General features: G+C 48.1%; 1 protein-coding gene across 1 annotated transcript in view; it reads left to right on the forward strand.

Moving 5' to 3' along the window:
* Positions 1 to 5,353: 5,353 nt before the first annotated feature.
* Positions 5,354 to 23,580, forward strand: part of LOC109877713 (receptor expression-enhancing protein 3-like) — a 41,112-nt gene continuing 22,885 nt past the window's right edge. The window contains exons 1-2 of the mRNA XM_031813090.1: positions 5,354 to 5,932; positions 17,244 to 17,316. Coding sequence (XP_031668950.1) covers positions 5,901 to 5,932; positions 17,244 to 17,316 — 105 coding nt within the window. The 5' untranslated portion in view covers positions 5,354 to 5,900. The remainder of the gene's footprint in view (positions 5,933 to 17,243; positions 17,317 to 23,580) is intronic.

Below are 23,580 nucleotides of genomic sequence, written 5' to 3' on the forward strand. Positions count from 1 at the left end.
AGCACGGCCAGGTGGACTGGGGACAGCAAGGAGTCATCATGCCAGGTAGTCCTGGGGCATGGTCCTAGGGCTCAGGTCCTCCAAGAGAGAAAGAGAGAAAGAGAATTAGAGAGAGCATACTTAAATTCACACAGGACACCAGATAAGACAGGAGAAATACTCCAGATATAACAGACTGACCCCAGCCCCCCGACACATGAAATACTACAGCATAGATACTGGAGGCTGAGACAGGAGGGGTCAGCAGACACTGTGACCCCATCCGAGGACACCCCCGGACAGGGCCAAACAGGCAGGATATAACCCCACCCACTTTGCCAAAGCACAGCCCCCACACCACTAGAGGGATATCTTCAACCACCAACTTACCATCCTGAGACAAGGCCGAGTATAGCCCACAAAGAACCCAAGGTGGGGTGCCGACCCAGACAGGAAGATCACGTCAGTGACTCAACCCACTCAAGTGATGCACCCCTCCTAGGGACGGCATGGAAGAGCACCAGCAAGCCAGTGACTCAGCCCCTGTAATAGGGTTAGAGGCAGACAATCCCAGTGGATGAAGATCAGATGAAATTTGATGACCAATTTGTGCAGAAATCCAGGTATTACCAAAAGGTTCACATACTTTTTCTTGCCACTGTGTGGATGGAGTCCACAGTTCAATCCACAGATTCTATCAGATGCCAGATGCATTATACATTATATGACATGAGGAAATAGTGAATATACTGTGATGAACACCGTGCCACTAAGTTTAGTCTGTTTCGTCTCCTGTCCTGCTAATGTTGCTACATCATTGTGGGCCGTTAGACTGCCTACATTCTTGGACATTACCATTTACTAAATAGAAATACATCTATATTTTCCGACAAGGGGCTATCACTATACAAGTTAGCAGGCCACTACTGTGTATTAGTAGTAGAGCATTGTGAGCTAATGTATAGCTCACTAAAGACCTTAGAAGAAAGCCCATTTGGGTTAATACAATGGTCTCTTATTACATTAGTCCTCTGCAGTGCATTTGGAGAACGTCTCCTGTAGCTGAGGTTGATTGGATTAGATCATGTGCAACGGGATGGTGTACTGGGGTTTACTTCACTGTAGAGTGGAGTGGACATTTATGTGTTTTCTCTCTTTAAAATAGCTGAAATACACTGTAGGGCTTTCCCCTGTTCACAGACTAAATCCACTGCATGGAACGGGAGGCTCCCAGTGGTCTGCTTTTTCTCTGATCTCCCATCTGTAGGTTACTGACCAGAACACAATAGTACGGTTCATCAGAAACCTGACCAGAACACAATAGTACGTTTCATCAGAAACCTGACCAGAACACAATAGTATACGGTTCATCAGAAGCCAGACACTTTGTTTTTGTGATTGTAGTAATCACCATGTTAACGAGTTATTCTTGATCTACTCTACTGCGTATATCATAATATTTTCTAAACCCTATGAGACGGATCAATATCTCAAATGGTTTTGTTGTTGTACGGTGTTGTGTAAGAGATAATACTTTATAGCACAGGGCATGAAATGAATCAATGTATATATAACTAGGCAAGTCAGTTAAGAACAAATTCTTATTTACAATGACAGCCTACCCCGGCCAAACCCTAACGCGGAAGATGCTGGGCCAATTGTGCACCGCCCTATGAGATTCCCAATCACGGCCAGTGGTGATACAGCCTGGATTTGAACTGTGTGTGTAGTGAAGCCTGTAGCACTGAGATGCAGTGCCTTAGACCGCTGCTCCACTCTGGAGCATATAATTATGCACATATATTTATCCATGATAACAGATATAGGTTTCTCTCTGTGTTGTGACTCTTTATCTCTCTGAAAATTAAAACTATGTGATGTGCTCCAGAGTAATTAACAGATCACCGACCATTTCGAATCCCACCGTACCTTCTCCGCTATGCAATCTGGTTTCAGAGCTGGTCACGGGTGCACCTCAGCCATGCTCAAGGTCCTAAACAACATCATAACCGCCATCGATAAGAGACATTACTGTGCAACCGTATTCATCAACCTGGCCAAGGCTTTCGACTCTGTCAATCAAACCACATTCTTATTGGCAGACTTGACAGCCTTGGTTTCTCAAATGATTGCCTCGCCTGGTTTACCAACTACTTCTCTGATAGAGTTCAGCGTGTCAAATCGGAGGGCCTGTTTCCGGACCTCTGGCAGTCTCTATGGGGGTGCCACAGGGTTCAATTCTCGGGCCGACTCTCTTCTCTGTATACATCAATGATGTCGCGCTTGCTGCTGGTGATTCTCTGATCCACCTCTACGCAGACGACACCATTCTGAATACTTCTGGGCCCTCTTTGGACACTGTGTTAACTAACCTCCAGAAGGCTTCAATGCCATACAACTCTCCTTCCGTGGCCTCCAACTGCTCTTAAATGCAAGTAAAACTAAATACATGCTGTTCAACCGATTACTGCCAGCACACGCCCGCCAGTCCAGCATCACTACTCTGGACGGTTCTGACTTAGAATACGTGGACAACTACAAATACCTAGGTGTCTGGTTAGACTGTAAACTCTCCTTCTAGACTCACATTAAGCATCTCCAATCCAAAATTAAATCTAGTATCGGCTTCCTATATCGCAACAAAGCATCCTTCACTCATGCTGCCAAACATACCCTCGTAAAAATGACGATCCTACCGATCCTCGACTTCGGCGATGTCATCTATAAAATAGCCTCCAACACTCTACTCAACAAATTGGATGCAGTCTATCATAGTGCCATCCGTTTTGTCACCAAAGCCCCATACACTACCCATCACTGCGACTTGTACGCTCTCGTTGGTTCGCCCTCACTTCATACTCGTCGCCAAACCCACTGGCTACGGGTTATCTACAAGTCTCTGCTAGGTAAAGCCCCGCCTTATCTCAGCTCACTGGTCACCATAGCGCACCCACTCGTAGTACGTGCTCCAGCAGGTACAGTGCCTTGCGAAAGTATTCGGCCCCCTTGAACTTTGCGACCTTTTGCCACATTTCAGGCTTCAAACATAAAGATATAAAACTGTATTTTTTTGTGAAGAATCAACAACAAGTGGGACACAATCATGAAGTGGAACGACATTTATTGGATATTTCAAACTTTTTTAACAAATCAAAAACAGAAAAATTGGGCGTGCAAAATTATTCAGCCCCCTTAAGTTAATACTTTGTAGCGCCACCTTTTGCTGCGATTACAGCTGTAAGTCGCTTGGGGTATGTCTCTATCAGTTTTGCACATCGAGAGACTGAAACTTTTTCCCATTCCTCCTTGCAAAACAGCTCGAGCTCTGTGAGGTTGGATGGAGAGCATTTGTGAACAGCAATTTTCAGTTCTTTCCACAGATTCTCAATTGGATTCAGGTCTGGACTTTGACTTGGCCATTCTAACACCTGGATATGTTTATTTTTGAACCATTCCATTGTAGATTTTGCTTAATGTTTTGGATCATTGTCTTGTTGGAAGACAAATCTCCATCCCAGTCTCAGGTCTTTTGCAGACTCCATCAGGTTTTCTTCCAGAATGGTTCTGTATTTGGCTCCATCCATCTTCCCATCAATTTTAACCATCTTCCCTGTCCCTGCTGAAGAAAAGCAGGCCCAAACCATGATGCTGCCACCACCATGTTTGACAGTGGGGATGGTATGGTCAGGGTGATGAGCTGTGTTGCTTTTACGCCAAACATAACGTTTTGCATTGTTGCCAAAAAGTTCAATTTTGGTTTCATCTGACCAGAGCACCTTCTTCCACATGTTTGGTGGCTTGTGGCAAACTTTAAACAACACTTTTTATGGATATCTTTAAGAAATGGCTTTCTTCTTGCCACTCTTCCATAAAGGCCAGATTTGTGCAATATACGACTGATTGTTGTCCTATGGACAGAGTCTCCCACCTCAGCTGTAGATCTCTGCAGTTCATCCAGAGTGATCATGGGCCCCTTGGCTGCATCTCTGATCAGTCTTCTCCTTGTATGAGCTGAAAGTTTAGAGGGACGGCCAGGTTTTGGTAGATTTGCAGTGGTCTGATACTCCTTCCATTTCAATATTATCGCTTGCACAGTGCTCCTTGGGATGTTTAAAGCTTGGGAAATCTTTTTGTATCCAAATCCGGCTTTAAACTTCTTCACAACAGTATCTCGGACCTGCCTGGTGTGTTCCTTGTTCTTCATGATGCTCTCTGCGCTTTTAACGGACCTCTGAGACTATCACAGTGCAGGTGCATTTATACGGAGACTTGATTACACACAGGTAGATTGTATTTATCATCATTAGTCATTTAGGTCAACATTGGATCATTCAGAGATCCTCACTGAACTTCTGGAGAGAGTTTGCTGCACTGAAAGTAAAGGGGCTGAATAATTTTGCACGCCCAATTTTTCAGTTTTTGATTTGTTAAAAAAGTTTGAAATATCCAATAAATGTCGTTCCACTTCATGATTGTGTCCCACTTGTTGTTGATTCTTCACAAAAAAATACAGTTTTATATCTTTATGTTTGAAGCCTGAAATGTGGCAAAAGGTCGCAAAGTTCAAGGGGGCCGAATACTTTCGCAAGGCACTGTATATCTCACTGGTCACCCACAAAGCCAAATCCTCCTTTGGTCGCCTTTCCTTCCAGTTTGCACAGTTTGCACAAAATCACTGAAGCTGGAGACTCATATCTTCCTCACTAGCTGTCAGAGCAGCTAACAGATCACTGCACCTGTGCATAGCCCATCTGTAAACAGCCCATCTATCTACCTCATCCCCATACTGTATTTATTTATTTATCTTGCTCCTTTGCACCCCAGTATCTCATATTCCTCTTCTGCACATCTACCATTCCAGTGTTTAATTGCTATATTGTAATTACTTAGTCACCATTGGCTTATTTATTGCCTTAACTCCCTTATCTTACCTCATTTGCACTCACTGTATATAAACTTTTTGTTTTATTTTTTCTGTTTTTTTCTATTGTATTATTGACTGTATGTTTTGTTTATTCCATGTGTAACTCTGTGTTGTTCTATGTGTCGAATTGCTATGCTTTATCTTGGCCAGGTCGCAGTTGCAAGTGAGAACTTGTTCTCAACTAGCCTACCTGGTTAAATAAAGGTGTTGTCTATTTTTAAATAAATCACTACCAACCGTTGAGGTTATTATTTTACAGTCCCTCCTTGCAACAACAGCGTATTTGTAAAGCAACAATACTATTCTCAACGCTTTTTATCGTGATTGGTTCATACTCGCCACGCATCGAATCTACACCAATCAGAGTTGAGTATGATATTTCATCGTTATTTCACATGGACCATCTTCACTAGCCAATAGTTATGCGGCATTGGTGTAAACAGGCACTTCTGTCCAATGAGACAAAGCAGGAGGAAGGTCTATCTGATCTCAGGTCGCCTGGTGTGGAGCTCCTTCCTGCCTGCGGAGCACAGACAGAAGAGAGGTGAAGGAGTTTGACCCGAAGGAGAGTTGGACCCATAGGAGAGTTGAACCCAAAGGAGAGTTGAACCCAAAGGAGAGTTGGACCCAAAGGAGAGTTGGACCCAAAGGAGAGTTGGACCCAAAGGAGAGTTGGACCCAAAGGAGAGTTGGACCCAAAGGAGAGTTGGACCCAAAGGAGAGTTGGACCCAAAGGAGAGTTGGACAAGCTTTAATACAACATAATTTTAACATAGCTGGCTAAATCGTAACCTCTCGCTTTTAACTTAGATTTGTGAAACAACACGTATTTTTTTTTCAAAGTTCACGGACATGTTTGAGAAGATCGCTCGTCGTTATTAACTTGTTACCGGTGTTTACGGTGTCTACCACCACCACCCCCGTGTACCCGTTACCCCTCCAGCCCCTGGGTCCTGTCTCTCTCTTCTGCCTCTCAGCTAACCTCGATCTGGGAAAGATGGTGTCGTGGATGATCTCCAGAAGCGTTGTGTAAGTTAAAGACGAGAATTGTATATTGTATTTTGCTGAAATGATCATTATCAGACGAGTTGTTTTAAAGCTGTTTTCTGTAGCTAGCTGGAGAGCTAACCAAGTAGCTAGCTAACGCTAATTTTAGCACGGCACTTCAACTAACTTTTAATTAAGCAAAGCAATTTCGCTTATTGTAATGGTATTAATTTCGAATTTATATTTGTAAAAGTTCTGTAAAAACTTTTTTTTTAAAACAACAACCTCATTGTCAACATTGGGAAGTATTACCTAATAGTTACCTTGCTAGCTAACGTTAGCTTGTTGTTGTTTACGTTTTTTGTTCCTGTAACTAAGTAACTAAGGATGTTTAACCACGTCTTAACTAACTAGAGGCAGCTCAGTGAGTTATGCTCTCTGGAAACTAGTTAGTTAAATGAGTTAGCTAGTTAGTTAGTTAGCTTTGGAACCGAAATACTTCCCATCTGTGTGGACTGTGGTAGATTCAGTGGGATGTTTAGGCCTGAAGTTTGTGGTTTAATGGAAACACGGAATGTGGTGCGGTTCGGACTAAAGTTGGTTTCAGATGTTTATTTGATAGCGAAGGACACATTTCACTTATAGTTAATCGAGAGAATTCATTTGCCTTTGCATTTTGGTAAAGCCGGCTTTATCGTGGTAGTTTTATTTTCCGTCGCTGTCCTCCAGAATAATGCACACCTCAAGTAGCCCAACTAATACAGACTTCCAATATTGTGTCCCATGACTACTAGTTAGTTTGCTGACCACACAAGTATGTGAGATCAGATGATGGATGAGTTTGTACATTTTAGAGAAAGAAAACGCCCAGTTTTTACTCTGATCTCCCCTCACAACTCATGGCCCAGTACAATTACATAACTGTACTGTAGGCTACAGTACATGGAAGGGGGAGACTGCTTCAGGTGTGATTGGGAGAAGAGACAGCACAGTATTTACAGTCTACTCTGTGTCCTGTTCTTCCCACTGTAGCCTAGACTGGGCATAAGTCACTGGTAAAGGCATCCTGTCAATGCTTCAAAACAATCAGACGATTCATTTAAAAGTAATGCATAAGTGAAAGCATTAGACAACACCTGTTATGGTCTACAGGGCTAGTAGCCATATGCATTAGATAGCACATGTTCTGGTCTACAGGGCTAGTAGCCATATGCATTAGACAGCACATGTTCTGGTCTACAGGGCTAGCTAGTAGCCATATGCATTAGATAACACATGTTCTGGTCTACAGGGCTAGCTAGTAGCCATATGCATTAGATAACACATGTTCTGGTCTACAGGGCTAGTAGCCATATGCATTAGACAGCACATGTTCTGGTCTACAGGGCTAGCTAGTAGCCATATGCATTAGATAACACATGTTCTGGTCTACAGGGCTAGCTAGTAGCCATATGCATTAGATAACACATGTTCTGGTCTACAGGGCTAGCTAGTAGCCATATGCATTAGATAACACATGTTCTGGTCTACAGGGCTAGCTAGTAGCCATATGCATTAGATAACACATGTTCTGGTCTACAGGGCTAGCTAGTAGCCATATGCATTAGATAACACATGTTCTGGTCTACAGGGCTAGCTAGTAGCCATATGCATTAGATAACACATGTTCTGGTCTACAGGGCTAGCTAGTAGCCATATGCATTAGATAACACATGTTCTGGTCTACAGGGCTAGCTAGTAGCCATATGCATTAGATAACACATGTTCTGGTCTACAGGGATAGCTAGTAGCCATATGCATTAGATAACACATGTTCTGGTCTACAGGGCTAGCTAGTAGCCATATTACGCTGCAGACAAGTTAACTTGGCAGTTACGGTCTGCCTGTATCCACGTTAGGCATTTCAAGTTCTAAGTCTGAAGTCTTGAGGGCAGAACTAGGCTCCTGCACTGATTCTGACGTCGCTCTGGTTTCTCCTAATCAAATTAACCTGATCATGTGGCTAATCACATTATTTAATTCACCAATGACAAAAATAACTTTCAAATGTACTGGGGCATGTGTTGTACAGCCTTCTTTAAGTGGTTATTACAGTTATTTAATCACGTTATGGTTTAGTGGATTATCTTGTCTCCCAAGTCACGGTGACCCTTATAAGCATGTGTGAAACCAGTTTTTCCAGACTGCTGTGTGGCGTTTCCTGGGTCCTTTCCATAGGTTAGTCATTATAAGGTGTGTTCATGATTGATTTGTTTTTGAGGCGTCGTGGAATAGGAATCTGAAATTAGTCATGTAATCGCTGAACTCGCTGTTTATGATCACATTTGTTTACATCTTTGGAAATGTTGGGGGGGGGGTCAATTTGAGTATTTCTTACTACACTGAACAAAAAATATTAATCGCAAAATGCAACAATTTAAAAGTTACAGTTTATATAAGGAAATCAATCAATTGAAATAAAGAAATCGGGCCTTAATTTATGGGTTTCACATGACTGGGAATACAGATACACTACATGACTGGGAATACAGTCTGTTGGTCACAGATGCACTACATGACTGGGAATACAGTCTGTTGGTCACAGATGCACTACATGACTGGGAATACAGTCTGTTGGTCACAGATGCACTACATGACTGGGAATACAGTCTGTTGGTCACAGATGCACTACATGACTGGGAATACAGTCTGTTGGTCACAGATGCACTACATGACTGGGAATACAGTCTGTTGGTCACAGATGCACTACATGACTGGGAATACAGTCTGTTGGTCACAGATGCACTACATGACTGGGAATACAGTCTGTTGGTCACAGATGCACTACATGACTGGGAATACAGTCTGTTGGTCACAGATGCACTACATGACTGGGAATACAGTCTGTTGGTCACAGATGCACTACATGACTGGGAATACAGTCTGTTGGTCACAGATGCACTACATGACTGGGAATACAGTCTGTTGGTCACAGATGCACTACATGACTGGGAATACCGTCTGTTGGTCACAGATGCACTACATGACTGGGAATACAGTCTGTTGGTCACAGATGCACTACATGACTGGGAATACAGTCTGTTGGTCACAGATGCACTACATGACTGGGAATACAGTCTGTTGGTCACAGATACACTACATGACTGGGAATACAGTCTGTTGGTCACAGATACAGGGCCTTCGGAGAGTATTCAGACTCCTTGACTTTTCCACATTTTTATGTTACAGCCTTATTCTAAAATTACTTTTTTCTCGCCCTCATCAATCTACACACAAAACCAGTGTTTGCTTTGTCATTATGTGGTATTCAGAAGTGGTTGTTAATTTCTATTTAAACTTATTTACGCATTACTTTGTTGAAGCACCTTTGGCAGCGACTATAGCCTGGAGTCTTCTTGGGTATGACGCCACAAGCTTGGCACACCTGTATTTGGGGAGTTTCTCCCATTCTTCTCTGCAGATCCTCTCAAGCTCTGTCAGGTTGGCTGGGGAGCGTCGTTGCACAGCTATTTTCCCTCGATCCTGACTTCTCTCTGTTCTCACCACTGACAACCATCCCCACAGCATGATGCTTCCACCACCATGCTTCACCGTAGGGATGGTGCCAGGTTTCCTCCAGACCTGATGCTTGGCCTTAAGGACAAAGAGTTCAATCTTGGTTTAATCAGACCAGAGAATCTTGTTTCTCATGGTCTGAGAGTCTTTAGGTGACTTTTTGGCAAACTCCAAGCGGGCCGTCATGTGCCTTTTTACTGAGGAGTGGCTTCTGTCTGGCCCACTCTACTAGACATGTGGCTGGTCTTAGCCGATGTAGAGGTCCTGGGCTGGCGTGGTTACATGTGGTCTGTGGTTGAGACCGGTTGGATGTAATGACAAATGATCTAAATTAACTTAGGAGGCGTCTTCTCTGGCAGAAGCTCTGGTGGACATTCCTGCAGTCAGCATGCCAACTGCACGCTCTGTCATCTTACCTTGGCAAAGGAGAAATGCTCCCTGACAGGGATGGAAACAAATTTGTGCACAAAAATAAGCTTTTTGTTCATATGGAAAATATCTGGGATCTTTTATTTTGGCTCTTGGGACCAACACTTTGTTTTTCTATTGTTTCTACTGGAACGTTGTCATTTTAGTTTGGATAATGACCAGGACAGATTAGAAATGCCTGTCATTTTAGTTTGGATAATGACCAGGACAGATTAGAAATGCCTGTCATTTTAGTTTGGATAATGACCAGGACAGATTAGAAATGCCTGTCATTTTAGTTTGGATAATGACCTGGGCAGATTAGAAATGCCTGTCATTTTAGTTTGGATAATGACCAGGGCAGGGTTAGAAATGCCTGTCATTTTAGTTTGGATAATGACCAGGGCAGATTAGAAATGCCTGTCATTTTAGTTTGGATAATGACCTGGGCAGATTAGAAATGCCTGTCATTTTAGTTTGGATAATGACCAGGGCAGATTAGAAATGCCTGTCATTTTAGTTTGGATAATGACCGGGGCAGATTAGAAATGCCTGTCATTTTAGTTTGGATAATGACCTGGGCAGATTAGAAATGCCTGTCATTTTAGTTTGGATAATGACCAGGACAGATTAGAAATGCCTGTCATTTTAGTTTGGATAATGACCTGGGCAGATTAGAAATGCCTGTCATTTTAGTTTGGATAATGACCAGGGCAGATTAGAAATGCCTGTCATTTTAGTTTGGATAATGACCAGGGCAGGGTTAGAAATGCCTGTCATTTTAGTTTGGATAATGACCAGGGCAGATTAGAAATGCCTGTCATTTTAGTTTGGATAATGACCAGGACAGATTGGAAATGCCTGTCATTTTAGTTTGGATAATGACCAGGACAGATTAGAAATGCCTGTCATTTTTAGTTTGGATAATGACCAGGACAGATTAGAAATGCCTGTCATTTTTAGTTTGGATAATGACCAGGACAGATTAGAAATGCCTGTCATTTTAGTTTGGATAATGACCAGGGCAGGGTTAGAAATGCCTGTCATTTTTAGTTTGGATAATGACCGGGGCAGATTAGAAATGCCTGTCATTTTTAGTTTGGATAATGACCGGGGCAGATTAGAAATGCCTGTAATTTTTAACGCATCTTTCTCCAACTTGGTTAAATCCAAAGCCAAGCCCTGTTTATTCAGAGGGCCGTTCTACAACGCTTTGAGCGCTCTCCCAGGCTCCACGTTCACGTAGCCTGACATTTCAGTCTCTGATTAATAACGTTTGTCCTTGTATTTCAAGATTGATGAATATAACAACATAATGTGGTGGACCGAACTAACTATTAACGTCCCTTAACGCTCAGACAGTCAATGGCTGTAGCATAGTGTATTTGACTGAATAATTAGCTAATAAATATTTAAGAAATTATGAATAATGAGCACATGTTTTTACCTGATAATAGACTGCTAATGATGATAACACAACTTCTAATACCAAGATAGTAACGTTAAGTAGTCTCTGTTAACTTAGCTGACCTTCAATACAGGGAATTCAGCTGAGTTCTCTGAGACATTTTTACAACTCACTGAAACTGAAAATAAATATATGGGCAAATGATTCCAAACATGATGCTAATAATTGACCTGCATTACGGCAGGCAGCTAACTGTTAAATTACACTTTCCATCCTTACTTTGGAAGGTCACTGTCTCTGCGCTGGTCGCCTGTGAGTGAGACAACGTAGCTAGCCAATGAGAGCGTAGTAGAACGCCCCTCTGAATAACGGGTGTGGTTTGGCCTAACTGCGTTGGGGGAAACGAAAGACGCCATTTTAACCTCAAAAGATGGCTGACAGTACCACCGCTAAATTGTGCTGTAGCAACAGATGTGCATTTCCACAGGGGAAAGCCATCAGCCCTTTACCCCTGTAGCTGAAACCAGATGTGTATTTCCACAGGGGAAAGCCATCAGCCCTTTACCCCTGTAGCTGAAACCAGATGTGTATTTCCACAGGGGAAAGCCATCAGCCCTTTACCCCTGTAGCTGAAACCAGATGTGTATTTCCACAGGGGAAAGCCATCAGCCCTTTACCCCTGTAGCTGAAACCAGATGTGTATTTCCACAGGGGAAAGCCATCAGCCCTTTACCCCTGTAGCTGAAACCAGATGTGTATTTCCACAGGGGAAAGCCATCAGCCCTTTACCCCTGTAGCTGAAACCAGATGTGTATTTCCACAGGGGAAAGCCATCAGCCCTTTACCCCTGTAGCTGAAACCAGATGTGTATTTCCACAGGGGAAAGCCATCAGCCCTTTACCCCTGTAGCTGAAACCAGATGTTGGAGTTGAGATCTCTGCCTGGATCTTAAAATCCTTCCTCCGTCTTTATCCCAGTAACTCTATATCTGACTCTCTCCCAGGTTTCATGCTAGGAGCTGTGAGTGAGCAGTGGGTGTACTGTCAGACATTACATTTATTTTTTTACCAGAACTGGGAAAGTTGATCTAAAACAGAATGTCAAGGCTTGTGTATCGTGTTTTCCTGCTGCATACTGCTAGAGAGGCCCCATTTCACACAATTGTTTCAAGATGCCTCTCTGCAGGCTCTGTCTCCTTCATGTTCAAGGTTTCTGGAGAAATATCCTCCTTCCCTGTGTGAAAATACTCCAGCCTTCCCCGAGCGGGACAGGGTCTATTTCTGCAGGCCAACAATGAGTTATGTTTTATTTGTGTTGTCCATCTGTAGGTGCTCTATAGACTAACTACTAACGCTAACCTTACCCTTCTCCTAACCCTTAACATGAACCCTGACCTCTTAACCCTTAACATGAACCCTAACCTCTTAAACTTTATCTTAACCCTAACCTCCTAACCCTTAACATGAACCCTGACCTCTTAACCATTAACATGAACCCTAACCTCTTAACCTCTTAACCCTTAACATGAACCCTAACCTCCTAACCCTTAACATGAACCCTAACCTCCTAACCATTAACATGAACCCTAACCTCTTAACCTCTTAACCCTTAACATGAACCCTAACCTCCTAACCCTTAACATGAACCCTAACCTCCTAACCCTTAACATGTACCCTAACCTCCTAACCCTTAACATGAACCCTGACCTCTTAAACCTTAACATGAACCCTGACCTCTTAACCCTTAACATGAACCCTGACCTCTGAACCCTGACCTCTTAACCCTTAACATGAACCCTGACCTCTTAACCCTTAACATGAACCCTAACCTCTTAAACCTAAACATGAACCCTGACCTCTTAACCCTTAACATGAACCCTGACCTCTGAACCCTTAACATGAACCCTGACCTCTTAACCCTTAACATGAACCCTAACCTCCTAACCCTTAACATGAACCCTGACCTCTTAACCCTTAACATGAACCCTGACCTCTTAACCCTTAACATGAACCCTGACCTCTTAACCCTTAACATGAACCCTGACCTCTTAACCCTTAACATGAACCCTAACCTCTTAAACCTTATCTTAACCCTAACCTCCTAACCCTTAACATGAACCCTAACCTCCTAACCCTTAACATGAACCCTAACATCCTAACCCTTAACATGAACCCTAACCTCTTAACCCTTAACATGAACCCTAACCTCCTAACCCTTAACATGAACCCTAACCTCCTAACCCTTAACATGAACCCTAACCTCTTAACCCTTAACATGAACCCTGACCTCTTAACCCTTAACATGAACCCTGACCTCCTAACCCTTAACATGAACCCTCACCTCTTAACCCTGACCTCTTAACCCTTAACATGAACCCTGACCTCTGAACCCTTAACATGAACCCTGACCTCTGAACCCTGACCTCTGAACCCTTAACATGAACCCTGACCTCTTAACCCTTATCCTAAGACTAAACTTAACCCTAGCCTTAACCCTAACCTGAGCAAGTAATTGCTTATCAACAGTTTGTTGATAGTATGACCATCCTGAAAGCATCTACAGATGGAACATCCAGATGATCCAAATAAAGACCCAATGATTGTGTCCCAGAAGCTATTTCAACTATTCATCTATCTGCATTTTGGGGCGGCAGGGTAGCCTAGTGGTTAGAGTGTTGGACTAGTTATCGGAAGGTTGCAAGTTCAAACCCCCGAGCTGACTAGGTACAAATCTGTCGTTCTGCCCCTGGACAGGCAGTTAACCCACTGTTCCTAGGCCGTCATTGAAAATAAGAATTTGTTCTTAATTGACTTGCCTAGTTAAATAAAGATAAAATAAAATAAAAATAAATTTTCACTAACTTGTATGACTCATCACATACTCTTTACTCTGATCAGTCACTATATTCCTAGTTATATGTACATATCTACCTCAATTACTTGACACTCCCTGTATATAGCCATGTTATTATCTGGTACTTCCTGTCTATAGCCACGTTATTACCTGGTACTTCCTGTCTGTAGCCGCGTTGTGACCTGGTACTTCCTGTCTGTAGCCGCGTTGTGACCTGGTACTTCCTGTCTGTAGCCGCGTTGTGACCTGGTACTTCCTGTCTGTAGCCGCGTTGTGACCTGGTACTTCCTGTCTGTAGCCGCGTTGTGACCTGGTACTTCCTGTCTGTAGCCGCGTTGTGACCTGGTACTTCCTGTCTGTAGCCGCGTTGTGACCTGGCACTTCCTGTCTGTAGCCGCGTTGTGACCTGGCACTTCCTGTCTGTAGCCGCGTTGTGACCTGGCACTTCCTGTCTGTAGCCGCGTTGTGACCTGGCACTTCCTGTCTGTAGCCGCGTTGTGACCTGGCACTTCCTGTCTGTAGCCGCGTTGTGACCTGGCACTTCCTGTCTGTAGCCGCATTGTGACCTGGCACTTCCTGTCTGTAGCCGCATTGTGACCTGGCACTTCCTGCAGGGCAGCTCCTGTTCAAACTGAAGAACTAGATGAGGTGTGATAATATGCTTTATCATTATCTTTACTTTAAATGGTGGACTAAGTCGTTGCTGTCCAGTAGGAAGGGATGCTGGCGTTTTCTTCCCAGTGTAAATCTACTTCTGTGGCGTCTACTGCCTGCTATTTGTGTTGTGTCTACTGCCTGCTATCTGTGTTGTGTCTACTGCCTGCTATCTGTGTTGTGTCTACTGCCTGCTATCTGTGTTGTGTCTACTGCCTGCTATCTGTGTTGTGTCTACTGCCTGCTATCTGTGTTGTGTCTACTGCCTGCTATCTGTGGCGTGTCTACTGCCTGCTATCTGTGGCGTGTCTACTGCCTGCTATCTGTGGAGTGTCTACTGCCTGCTATCTGTGGCGTGTCTACTGCCTGCTATCTGTGGCGTGTCTACTGCCTGCTATCTGTGGCGTGTCTACTGCCTGCTATCTGTGGCGTGTCTACTGCCTGCTATCTGTGGCGTGTCTACTGCCTGCTATCTGTGGCGTGTCTACTGCCTGCTATCTGTGGCGTGTCTACTGCCTGCTATCTGTGGCGTGTCTACTGCCTGCTATCTGTGGCGTGTCTACTGCCTGCTATCTGTGTTGTGGGTGGCGCTAGATTAAGCAGATTTTTAAGAACAGCGGCCAAATTGAAGGGAAAATGGCATCTATTAACTAAGCAGACCACCGTTTTAATTCAACAAGTAGCTGTTACGTGGAAGGACTTTTGACAAATTACACCCTTCCCTGTTGGAGACTTAGAGAAAGGACTGTCTGACTACAGCCAACCACGGCTATTCTTGGAGACCCTGTATAGTCCTCAGCTGTTGCCATAGAAACAGCAAAATAAACTCTGTCATGGAGGCGAGTGAGGTGGATCCCTGGACAGAGGCCATGAAACATAAAACGAACAGGAAGAGAATTTCACTCTTATACGCTCGTTGGCCAGTTTATTAGGTACACCCATCTAGTACTGGGTTGGATCCACCTTTTCCTCCAGAACACTGAATTCTTCAGGGAATCAATTTGCTACATTTTTATAAAGGGACCTTGAATAAAGAGAACCCTGGAATGAGTAGATTGAAGTGAGGGGGGGACATATATATTTTTAATGCGGCTGTAACGAAGCAAAATGTGGAAAAAGTCAAGGGGTCGGAATATTTTTGTACATACATACATGTACGTACATGCATACATACATACATAGTGACTCCTCACTGCAGCCCGGTCTCAGATCAGAGAGAATCCTATAGGGCCTATATATAACACACAGAGTACATCCCATATGGCAGCATTCCCTATATAGTGGACTTCTTTTGACGAGGGCTCATGGGGTAGTGGACTGCTTTTTGACGAGGGCTCATGGGGTAGTGGACTGCTTTTTGACGAGGGCTCATGGGGTAGTGGACTGCTTTTTGACGAGGGCCCCATGGGTAGTGGACTGCTTTTTGACGAGGGCCCCATGGGTAGTGGTCTACTTTTGACGAGGGCCCCATGGGTAGTGGACTACTTTTTGACGAGGGCCCCATGGGTAGTGGACTACTTTTTGACGAGGGCCCCATGGGTAGTGGACTACTTTTTGACGAGGGCCCCATGGGTAGTGGACTACTTTTTGACGAGGGCCCCATGGGTAGTGGACTACTTTTTGACGAGGGCCCCATGGGTAGTGGACTACTTTTTGACGAGGGCCCCATGGGTAGTGGACTACTTTTTGACGAGGGCCCCATGGGTAGTGGACTACTTTTTGACGAGGGCCCCATGGGTAGTGGACTACTTTTTGACGAGGGCCCCATGGGTAGTGGACTACTTTTTGACGAGGGCCCCATGGGTAGTGGACTACTTTTTGACGAGGGCCCCATGGGTAGTGGACTACTTTTTGACGAGGGCCCCATGGGTAGTGGACTACTTTTTGACGAGGGCCCCATGGGTAGTGGACTACTTTTTGACGAGGGCCCCATGGGTAGTGGACTACTTTTTGACGAGGGCCCCATGGGTAGTGGACTACTTTTTGACGAGGGCCCCATGGGTAGTGGACTACTTTTTGACGAGGGCCCCATGGGTAGTGGATAGGATGCCATTCGGTATACAACCATGTGTAGGCTTTACATCTGGTGTGGGTCATCCACTGGGGCGTGCTGGGTTGTGTTCTCTCCCTGAGAACCCCACTGAACCTAACCCCGTCCCCCATCCCAGACAAGCTTGGGCACCAGGATGTAAATTAAGAGCACATGTTGGATCAAATCTCTGTTGTGAAACAGTCACAGCTCCCCCCATGTGTAGGGAGTGGTAGTGCATCCTAACACCAGGCTACATAGAGGACTACAGGAAACTCCGGAGTCTGGTTCAGTACAGCAGCTCTTAGCAGCCTGTGATTATGATGCTTTCGGTGTGTCTGGCTTGTTGTTGCTTTAGTTTAACTGAATGTGTCCTTTAATATGTTCTCTCTTGGTGGTAAATGATTTGACGCTGATAGTTTCATATTTCTCTGGTCTCTACACAGGCTCGTCTTCGGGACCCTGTATCCTGCATACTATTCCTACAAAGCAGTGAAAACCAAAAATGTCAAGGAATATGTAAGTACAAAAACCCCTATTTCAACATCATTGATTTCATCGTGTGTGTGTGTGTGTGTGTGTGTGTGTGGGGTTCCCCCGAGGGTGTGTCTTTTTATGAGTTTGAAAAGCAGCCCATGTCTGGTCTGAAGGTATTGAAGACAAGTCCAGGCATGTGAATGGGAGTTAACTGCCTATGACTGGAACAAACACATTGACGTGCCTATCTGTGGAGACGTGCAGCAGGGCACTGTGAAGGATGGGCTCCAAGCAGGTGCTTTACAGGAATGCTATATTGAGTGTGTGGCCAACAGGTTTAGGAGAGGTTCTTTATGAGGATATCATCGGTCTCCTCTTCCGTCTCTCCCTCCGTCTCCTCCGTCTCTCCCTTCCTCTCCTCCGTCTCTCCCTTCCCCTCCTCCGTCTCTCCCTTCCTCTCCTCTGCCCTTTCTCCTCTCCTCCGTCTCTCCCTTCCCCTCCTCCGTCTCTCCCTTCCTCTCCTCTGTCTCTCCCTTCCTCTCCTCCGTCTCTCCCTTCCTCTCCTCCGTCTCTCCCTTCCTCTCCTCCGTCTCTCCCTTCCTCTCCTCCGTCTCTCCCTTCCTCTCCTCCGTCTCTCCCTTCCTCTCCTCCGTCTCTCCCTTCCTCTCCTCCGTCTCTCCCTTCCTCTCCTCCGTCTCTCCCTCCTCTCCTCCGTCTCTCCCTCCTCTCCTCCGTCTCTCCCTTCCTCTCCTCCGTCTCTCCCTTCCTCTCCTCCGTCTCTCCCTTCCTCTCCTCCGTCTCTCTCTCCTCTCCTCAGTCTCTCTCCTCAGTCCTTTCTCCTCTCCTCCGTCTCTCCCTCCTCTCATCCGTCTCTCTCTCCTCTCCTCAGTCCTTTCTCCTCTCCTCAGTCCTTTCTCCTCTCCTCAGTCCTTTCTCCTCTCCTCAGCCCTTTCTCCTCTCCTCTGTCTCTCCCTTCCTCTCCTCTGCCCTTTCTCCTCTCCTCCGTCTCTCCCTTCCCTCCTCCGTCTCTCCCTTCTCTCCTCTGCCCTTTCTCCTCTCCTCCGTCTCTCCCTTCCTCTCCTCTGTCTCTCCCTTCCTCTCCTCCGTCTCTCCCTTCCTCTCCTCCGTCTCTCCCTTCCTCTCCTCCGTCTCTCCCTTCCTCTCCTCCGTCTCTCCCTTCCTCTCCTCCGTCTCTCCCTTCCTCTCCTCCGTCTCTCCCTTCCTCTCCTCCGTCTCTCCCTTCCTCTCCTCCGTCTCTCCCTTCCTCTCCTCCGTCTCTCCCTTCCTCTCCTCCGTCTCTCTCTCTCCTCCGTCTCTCCCTTCCTCTCCTCTGCCCTTTCTCCTCTCCTCCGTCTCTCCCTTCCCCTCCTCCGTCTCTCCCTTCCTCTCCTCTGTCTCTCCCTTCCTCTCCTCCGTCTCTCCCTTCCTCTCCTCCGTCTCTCCCTTCCTCTCCTCCGTCTCTCCCTTCCTCTCCTCCGTCTCTCCCTTCCTCTCCTCCGTCTCTCCCTTCCTCTCCTCCGTCTCTCCCTTCCTCTCCTCCGTCTCTCCCTTCCTCTCCTCCGTCTCTCCCTCCTCTCCTCCGTCTCTCCCTCCTCTCCTCCGTCTCTCCCTTCCTCTCCTCCGTCTCTCCCTTCCTCTCCTCCGTCTCTCCCTTCCTCTCCTCCGTCCTCTCTCTCCTCTCCTCAGTCTCTCTCCTCAGTCCTTTCTCCTCTCCTCCGTCTCTCCCTCCTCTCATCCGTCTCTCTCTCCTCTCCTCAGTCCTTTCTCCTCTCCTCAGTCCTTTCTCCTCTCCTCAGTCCTTTCTCCTCTCCTCAGCCCTTTCTCCTCTCCTCTGTCTCTCCCTTCCTCTCCTCTGCCCTTTCTCCTCTCCTCCGTCTCTCCCTTCCCTCCTCCGTCTCTCCCTTCTCTCCTCTGCCCTTTCTCCTCTCCTCCGTCTCTCCCTTCCTCTCCTCTGTCTCTCCCTTCCTCTCCTCTGTCTCTCCCTTCCTCTCCTCCGTCTCTCCCTTCCTCTCCTCCGTCTCTCCCTTCCTCTCCTCCGTCTCTCCCTTCCTCTCCTCCGTCTCTCCCTTCCTCTCCTCCGTCTCTCCCTTCCTCTCCTCCGTCTCTCCCTTCCTCTCCTCCGTCTCTCCCTTCCTCTCCTCCGTCTCTCCCTTCCTCTCCTCCGTCTCTCTCTCTCTCCTCTCCTCCGTCTCTCTCTCCTCCGTCTCTCCCTTCCTCTCCTCTGCCCTTTCTCCTCTCCCCCGTCTCTCCCTTCCTCTCCTCTGCCCTTTCTCCTCTCCTCCGTCTCTCCCTTCCTCTCCTCCGTCTCTCTCTCCTCTCCTCAGTCCTTTCTCCTCTCCTCAGTCCTTTCTCCTTTCCTCCGTCTCTCCCTCCTCTGCTCCGTCTCCTCTCATCCGTCTCTCTCTCCTCTCCTCAGTCCTTTCTCCTCTCCTCCGTCTCTCTCTCTCTCCTCTCCTCAGTCCTTTCTCCTCTCCTCCATCTCTCTCTCTCCTCTCCTCAGTCCTTTCTCCTCTCCTCCGTCTCTCCCTTCCTCTCCTCAGTCCTTTCTCCTCTCCTCCGTCTCTCTCTCCTCTCCTCAGCCCTTTCTCCTCTCCCCCGTCTCTCCCTTCGTCTCCTCTGCCCTTTCTCCTCTCCTCCGTCTCTCCCTTCCTCTCCTCCGTCTCTCCCTTCCTCTCCTCCGTCTCTCCCTTCCTCTCCTCCGTCTCTCTCTCCTCTCCTCAGTCCTTTCTCCTCTCCTCAGTCCATTCTCCTCTCCTCCGTCTCTCCCTCCTCTGCTCCGTCTCCTCTCATCCGTCTCTCTCTCCTCTCCTCAGTCCTTTCTCCTCTCCTCCGTCTCTCTCTCTCTCCTCTCCTCAGTCCTTTCTCCTCTCCTCCGTCTCTCTCTCTCCTCTCCTCAGTCCTTTCTCCTCTCCTCCGTCTCTCCCTTCCTCTCCTCAGTCTCTCTCTCCTCCGTCTCTCTCTCCTCTCCTCTGCCCTTTCTCCTCTCCTCCGTCTCTCCCTTCCCTCCTCCGTCTCTCCCTTCCATCCTCCGTCTCTCCCTCCTCTCCTCTGTCTCTCCCTTCCATCCTCCGTCTCTCCCTTCCATCCTCCGTCTCTCCCTCCTCTCCTCTGTCTCTCCCTCCTCTCCTCCGTCTCTCCCTCCTCTCCTCCGTCTCTCCCTCCTCTCCTCCGTCTCTCCCTCCTCTCCTCTGTCTCTCCCTCCTCTCCTCAGCCCTTTCTCCTCTCCTCTCTCCCTTCCTCTCCTCTGCCCTTTCTCCTCTCCTCTGTCTCTCCCTTCCTCTCCTCTGCCCTTTCTCCTCTCCTCTCCTCTCTCCCTTCCTCTCCTCTGCCCTTTCTCCTCTCCTCTCTCCCTTCCTCTCCTCTGCCCTTTCTCCTCTCCTCTCTCCCTTCCTCTCCTCTGCCCTTTCTCCTCTCCTCTCTCCCTTCCTCTCCTCAGCCCTTTCTCCTCTCCTCAGCCCTTTCTCCTCTCCTCCGTCTCTCCCTTCCCTCCTCTGTCTCTCCCTCCTCTCCTCCGTCTCTCCCTCCTCTCCTCCGTCTCTCTCTCTCTCCTCTCCTCCGTCTCTCTCTCCTCCGTCTCTCCCTTCCTCTCCTCTGCCCTTTCTCCTCTCCCCCGTCTCTCCCTTCCTCTCCTCTGCCCTTTCTCCTCTCCTCCGTCTCTCCCTTCCTCTCCTCTGTCTCTCCCTTCCTCTCCTCCATCTCTCCCTTCCTCTCCTCCGTCTCTCCCTTCCTCTCCTCCGTCTCTCCCTTCCTCTCCTCCGTCTCTCCCTTCCTCTCCTCCGTCTCTCCCTTCCTCTCCTCCGTCTCTCCCTTCCTCTCCTCCGTCTCTCTCTCCTCTCCTCCGTCTCTCTCTCCTCCGTCTCTCCCTTCCTCTCCTCTGCCCTTTCTCCTCTCCCCCGTCTCTCCCTTCCTCTCCTCTGCCCTTTCTCCTCTCCTCCGTCTCTCCCTTCCTCTCCTCCGTCTCTCTCTCCTCTCCTCAGTCCTTTCTCCTCTCCTCAGTCCTTTCTCCTCTCCTCCGTCTCTCCCTCCTCTGCTCCGTCTCCTCTCATCCGTCTCTCTCTCCTCTCCTCAGTCCTTTCTCCTCTCCTCCGTCTCTCTCTCTCTCCTCTCCTCAGTCCTTTCTCCTCTCCTCCGTCTCTCTCTCTCCTCTCCTCAGTCCTTTCTCCTCTCCTCCGTCTCTCCCTTCCTCTCCTCAGTCCTTTCTCCTCTCCTCCGTCTCTCTCTCCTCTCCTCAGCCCTTTCTCCTCTCCCCCGTCTCTCCCTTCCTCTCCTCTGCCCTTTCTCCTCTCCTCCGTCTCTCCCTTCCTCTCCTCCGTCTCTCCCTTCCTCTCCTCCGTCTCTCCCTTCCTCTCCTCCGTCTCTCCCTTCCCTCTCCTCCGTCTCTCTCTCCTCTCCTCAGTCCTTTCTCCTCTCCTCAGTCCATTCTCCTCTCCTCCGTCTCTCCCTCCTCTGCTCCGTCTCCTCTCATCCGTCTCTCTCTCCTCTCCTCAGTCCTTTCTCCTCTCCTCCGTCTCTCTCTCTCTCCTCTCCTCAGTCCTTTCTCCTCTCCTCCGTCTCTCTCTCTCCTCTCCTCAGTCCTTTCTCCTCTCCTCCGTCTCTCCCTTCCTCTCCTCAGTCTCTCTCTCCTCCGTCTCTCTCTCCTCTCCTCTGCCCTTTCTCCTCTCCTCCGTCTCTCCCTTCCCTCCTCCGTCTCTCCCTTCCATCCTCCGTCTCTCCCTCCTCTCCTCTGTCTCTCCCTTCCATCCTCTGTCTCTCCCTTCCATCCTCCGTCTCTCCCTCCTCTCCTCTGTCTCTCCCTCCTCTCCTCCGTCTCTCCCTCCTCTCCTCCGTCTCTCCCTCCTCTCCTCCGTCTCTCCCTCCTCTCCTCCGTCTCTCCCTCCTCTCCTCTGTCTCTCCCTCCTCTCCTCAGCCCTTTCTCCTCTCCTCTCTCCCTTCCTCTCCTCTGCCCTTTCTCCTCTCCTCTGTCTCTCCCTTCCTCTCCTCTGCCCTTTCTCCTCTCCTCTCCTCTCTCCCTTCCTCTCCTCTGCCCTTTCTCCTCTCCTCTCTCCCTTCCTCTCCTCTGCCCTTTCTCCTCTCCTCTCTCCCTTCCTCTCCTCTTTCTCCTCTCCTCTCTCCCTTCCTCTCCTCAGCCCTTTCTCCTCTCCTCAGCCCTTTCTCCTCTCCTCCGTCTCTCCCTTCCCTCCTCTGTCTCTCCCTCCTCTCCTCCGTCTCTCCCTCCTCTCCTCCCTCCTCTCCTCCGTCTCTCCCTCCTCTCCTCCGTCTCTCTCTCTCCTCTCCTCCGTCTCTCTCTCCTCCGTCTCTCCCTTTCTCTCCTCTGCCCTTTCTCCTCTCCCCCGTCTCTCCCTTCCTCTCCTCTGCCCTTTCTCCTCTCCTCCGTCTCTCCCTTCCTCTCCTCTGCCCTTTCTCCTCTCCTCCGTCTCTCCCTTCCTCTCCTCCGTCTCTCCCTTCCTCTCCTCCGTCTCTCCCTTCCTCTCCTCCGTCTCTCCCTTCCTCTCCTCCGTCTCTCTCTCCTCTCCTCAGTCTCTCTCTCCTCAGTCCTTTCTCCTCTCCTCCGTCTCTCCCTCCTCTCCTCCGTCTCCTCTCATCCGTCTCTCTCTCTCCTCTCCTCAGTCCTTTCTCCTCTCCTCCGTCTCTCTCTCTCTCCTCTCCTCAGTCCTTTCTCCTCTCCTCCGTCTCTCTCTCTCCTCTCCTCCGTCTCTCTCTCTCCTCTCCTCCGTCTCTCCCTTCCTCTCCTCCGTCTCTCCCTTCCTCTCCTCCGTCTCTCCCATCCTCTCCTCCGTCTCTCCCATCCTCTCCTCCGTCTCTCCCTTCCTCTCCTCCGTCTCTCCCTTCCTCTCCTCAGTCTCTCCCTTCCTCTCCTCCGTCTCTCTCTCCTCTCCTCCGTCTCTCTTTCCTCTCCTCCGTCTCTCCCTCCTCTCCTCCGTCTCCTCTCATCCGTCTCTCTCTCCTCTCCTCAGTCCTTTCTCCTCTCCTCCGTCTCTCTCTCTCCTCTCCTCTCCTCTGTCTCTCCCTTCCTCTCCTCCGTCTCTCTCCTCCGTCTCTCTCTCCTCTCCTCAGCCCTTTCTCCTCTCCTCCGTCTCTCTCTCCTCCGTCTCTCCCTCCTCTCCTCTGCCCTTTCTCCTCTCCTCCGTCTCTCCCTTCCTCTCCTCTGCCATTTCTCCTCTCCCCCGTCTCTCCCTGCCTCTCCTCTGCCCTTTCTCCTCTCCCCGTCTCTCCCTTCCTCTCCTCAGCCCTTTCTCCTCTCCTCCGTCTCTCCCTCCTCTCCTCCGTCTCTCCCTCCTCTCCCCCGTCTCTCCCTCCTCTCCTCAG

Source organism: Oncorhynchus kisutch, unplaced genomic scaffold (assembly GCF_002021735.2).
Source record: "Oncorhynchus kisutch isolate 150728-3 unplaced genomic scaffold, Okis_V2 Okis04b-Okis11a_hom, whole genome shotgun sequence".
Taxonomy (NCBI): Eukaryota; Metazoa; Chordata; class Actinopteri; order Salmoniformes; family Salmonidae; genus Oncorhynchus; species Oncorhynchus kisutch.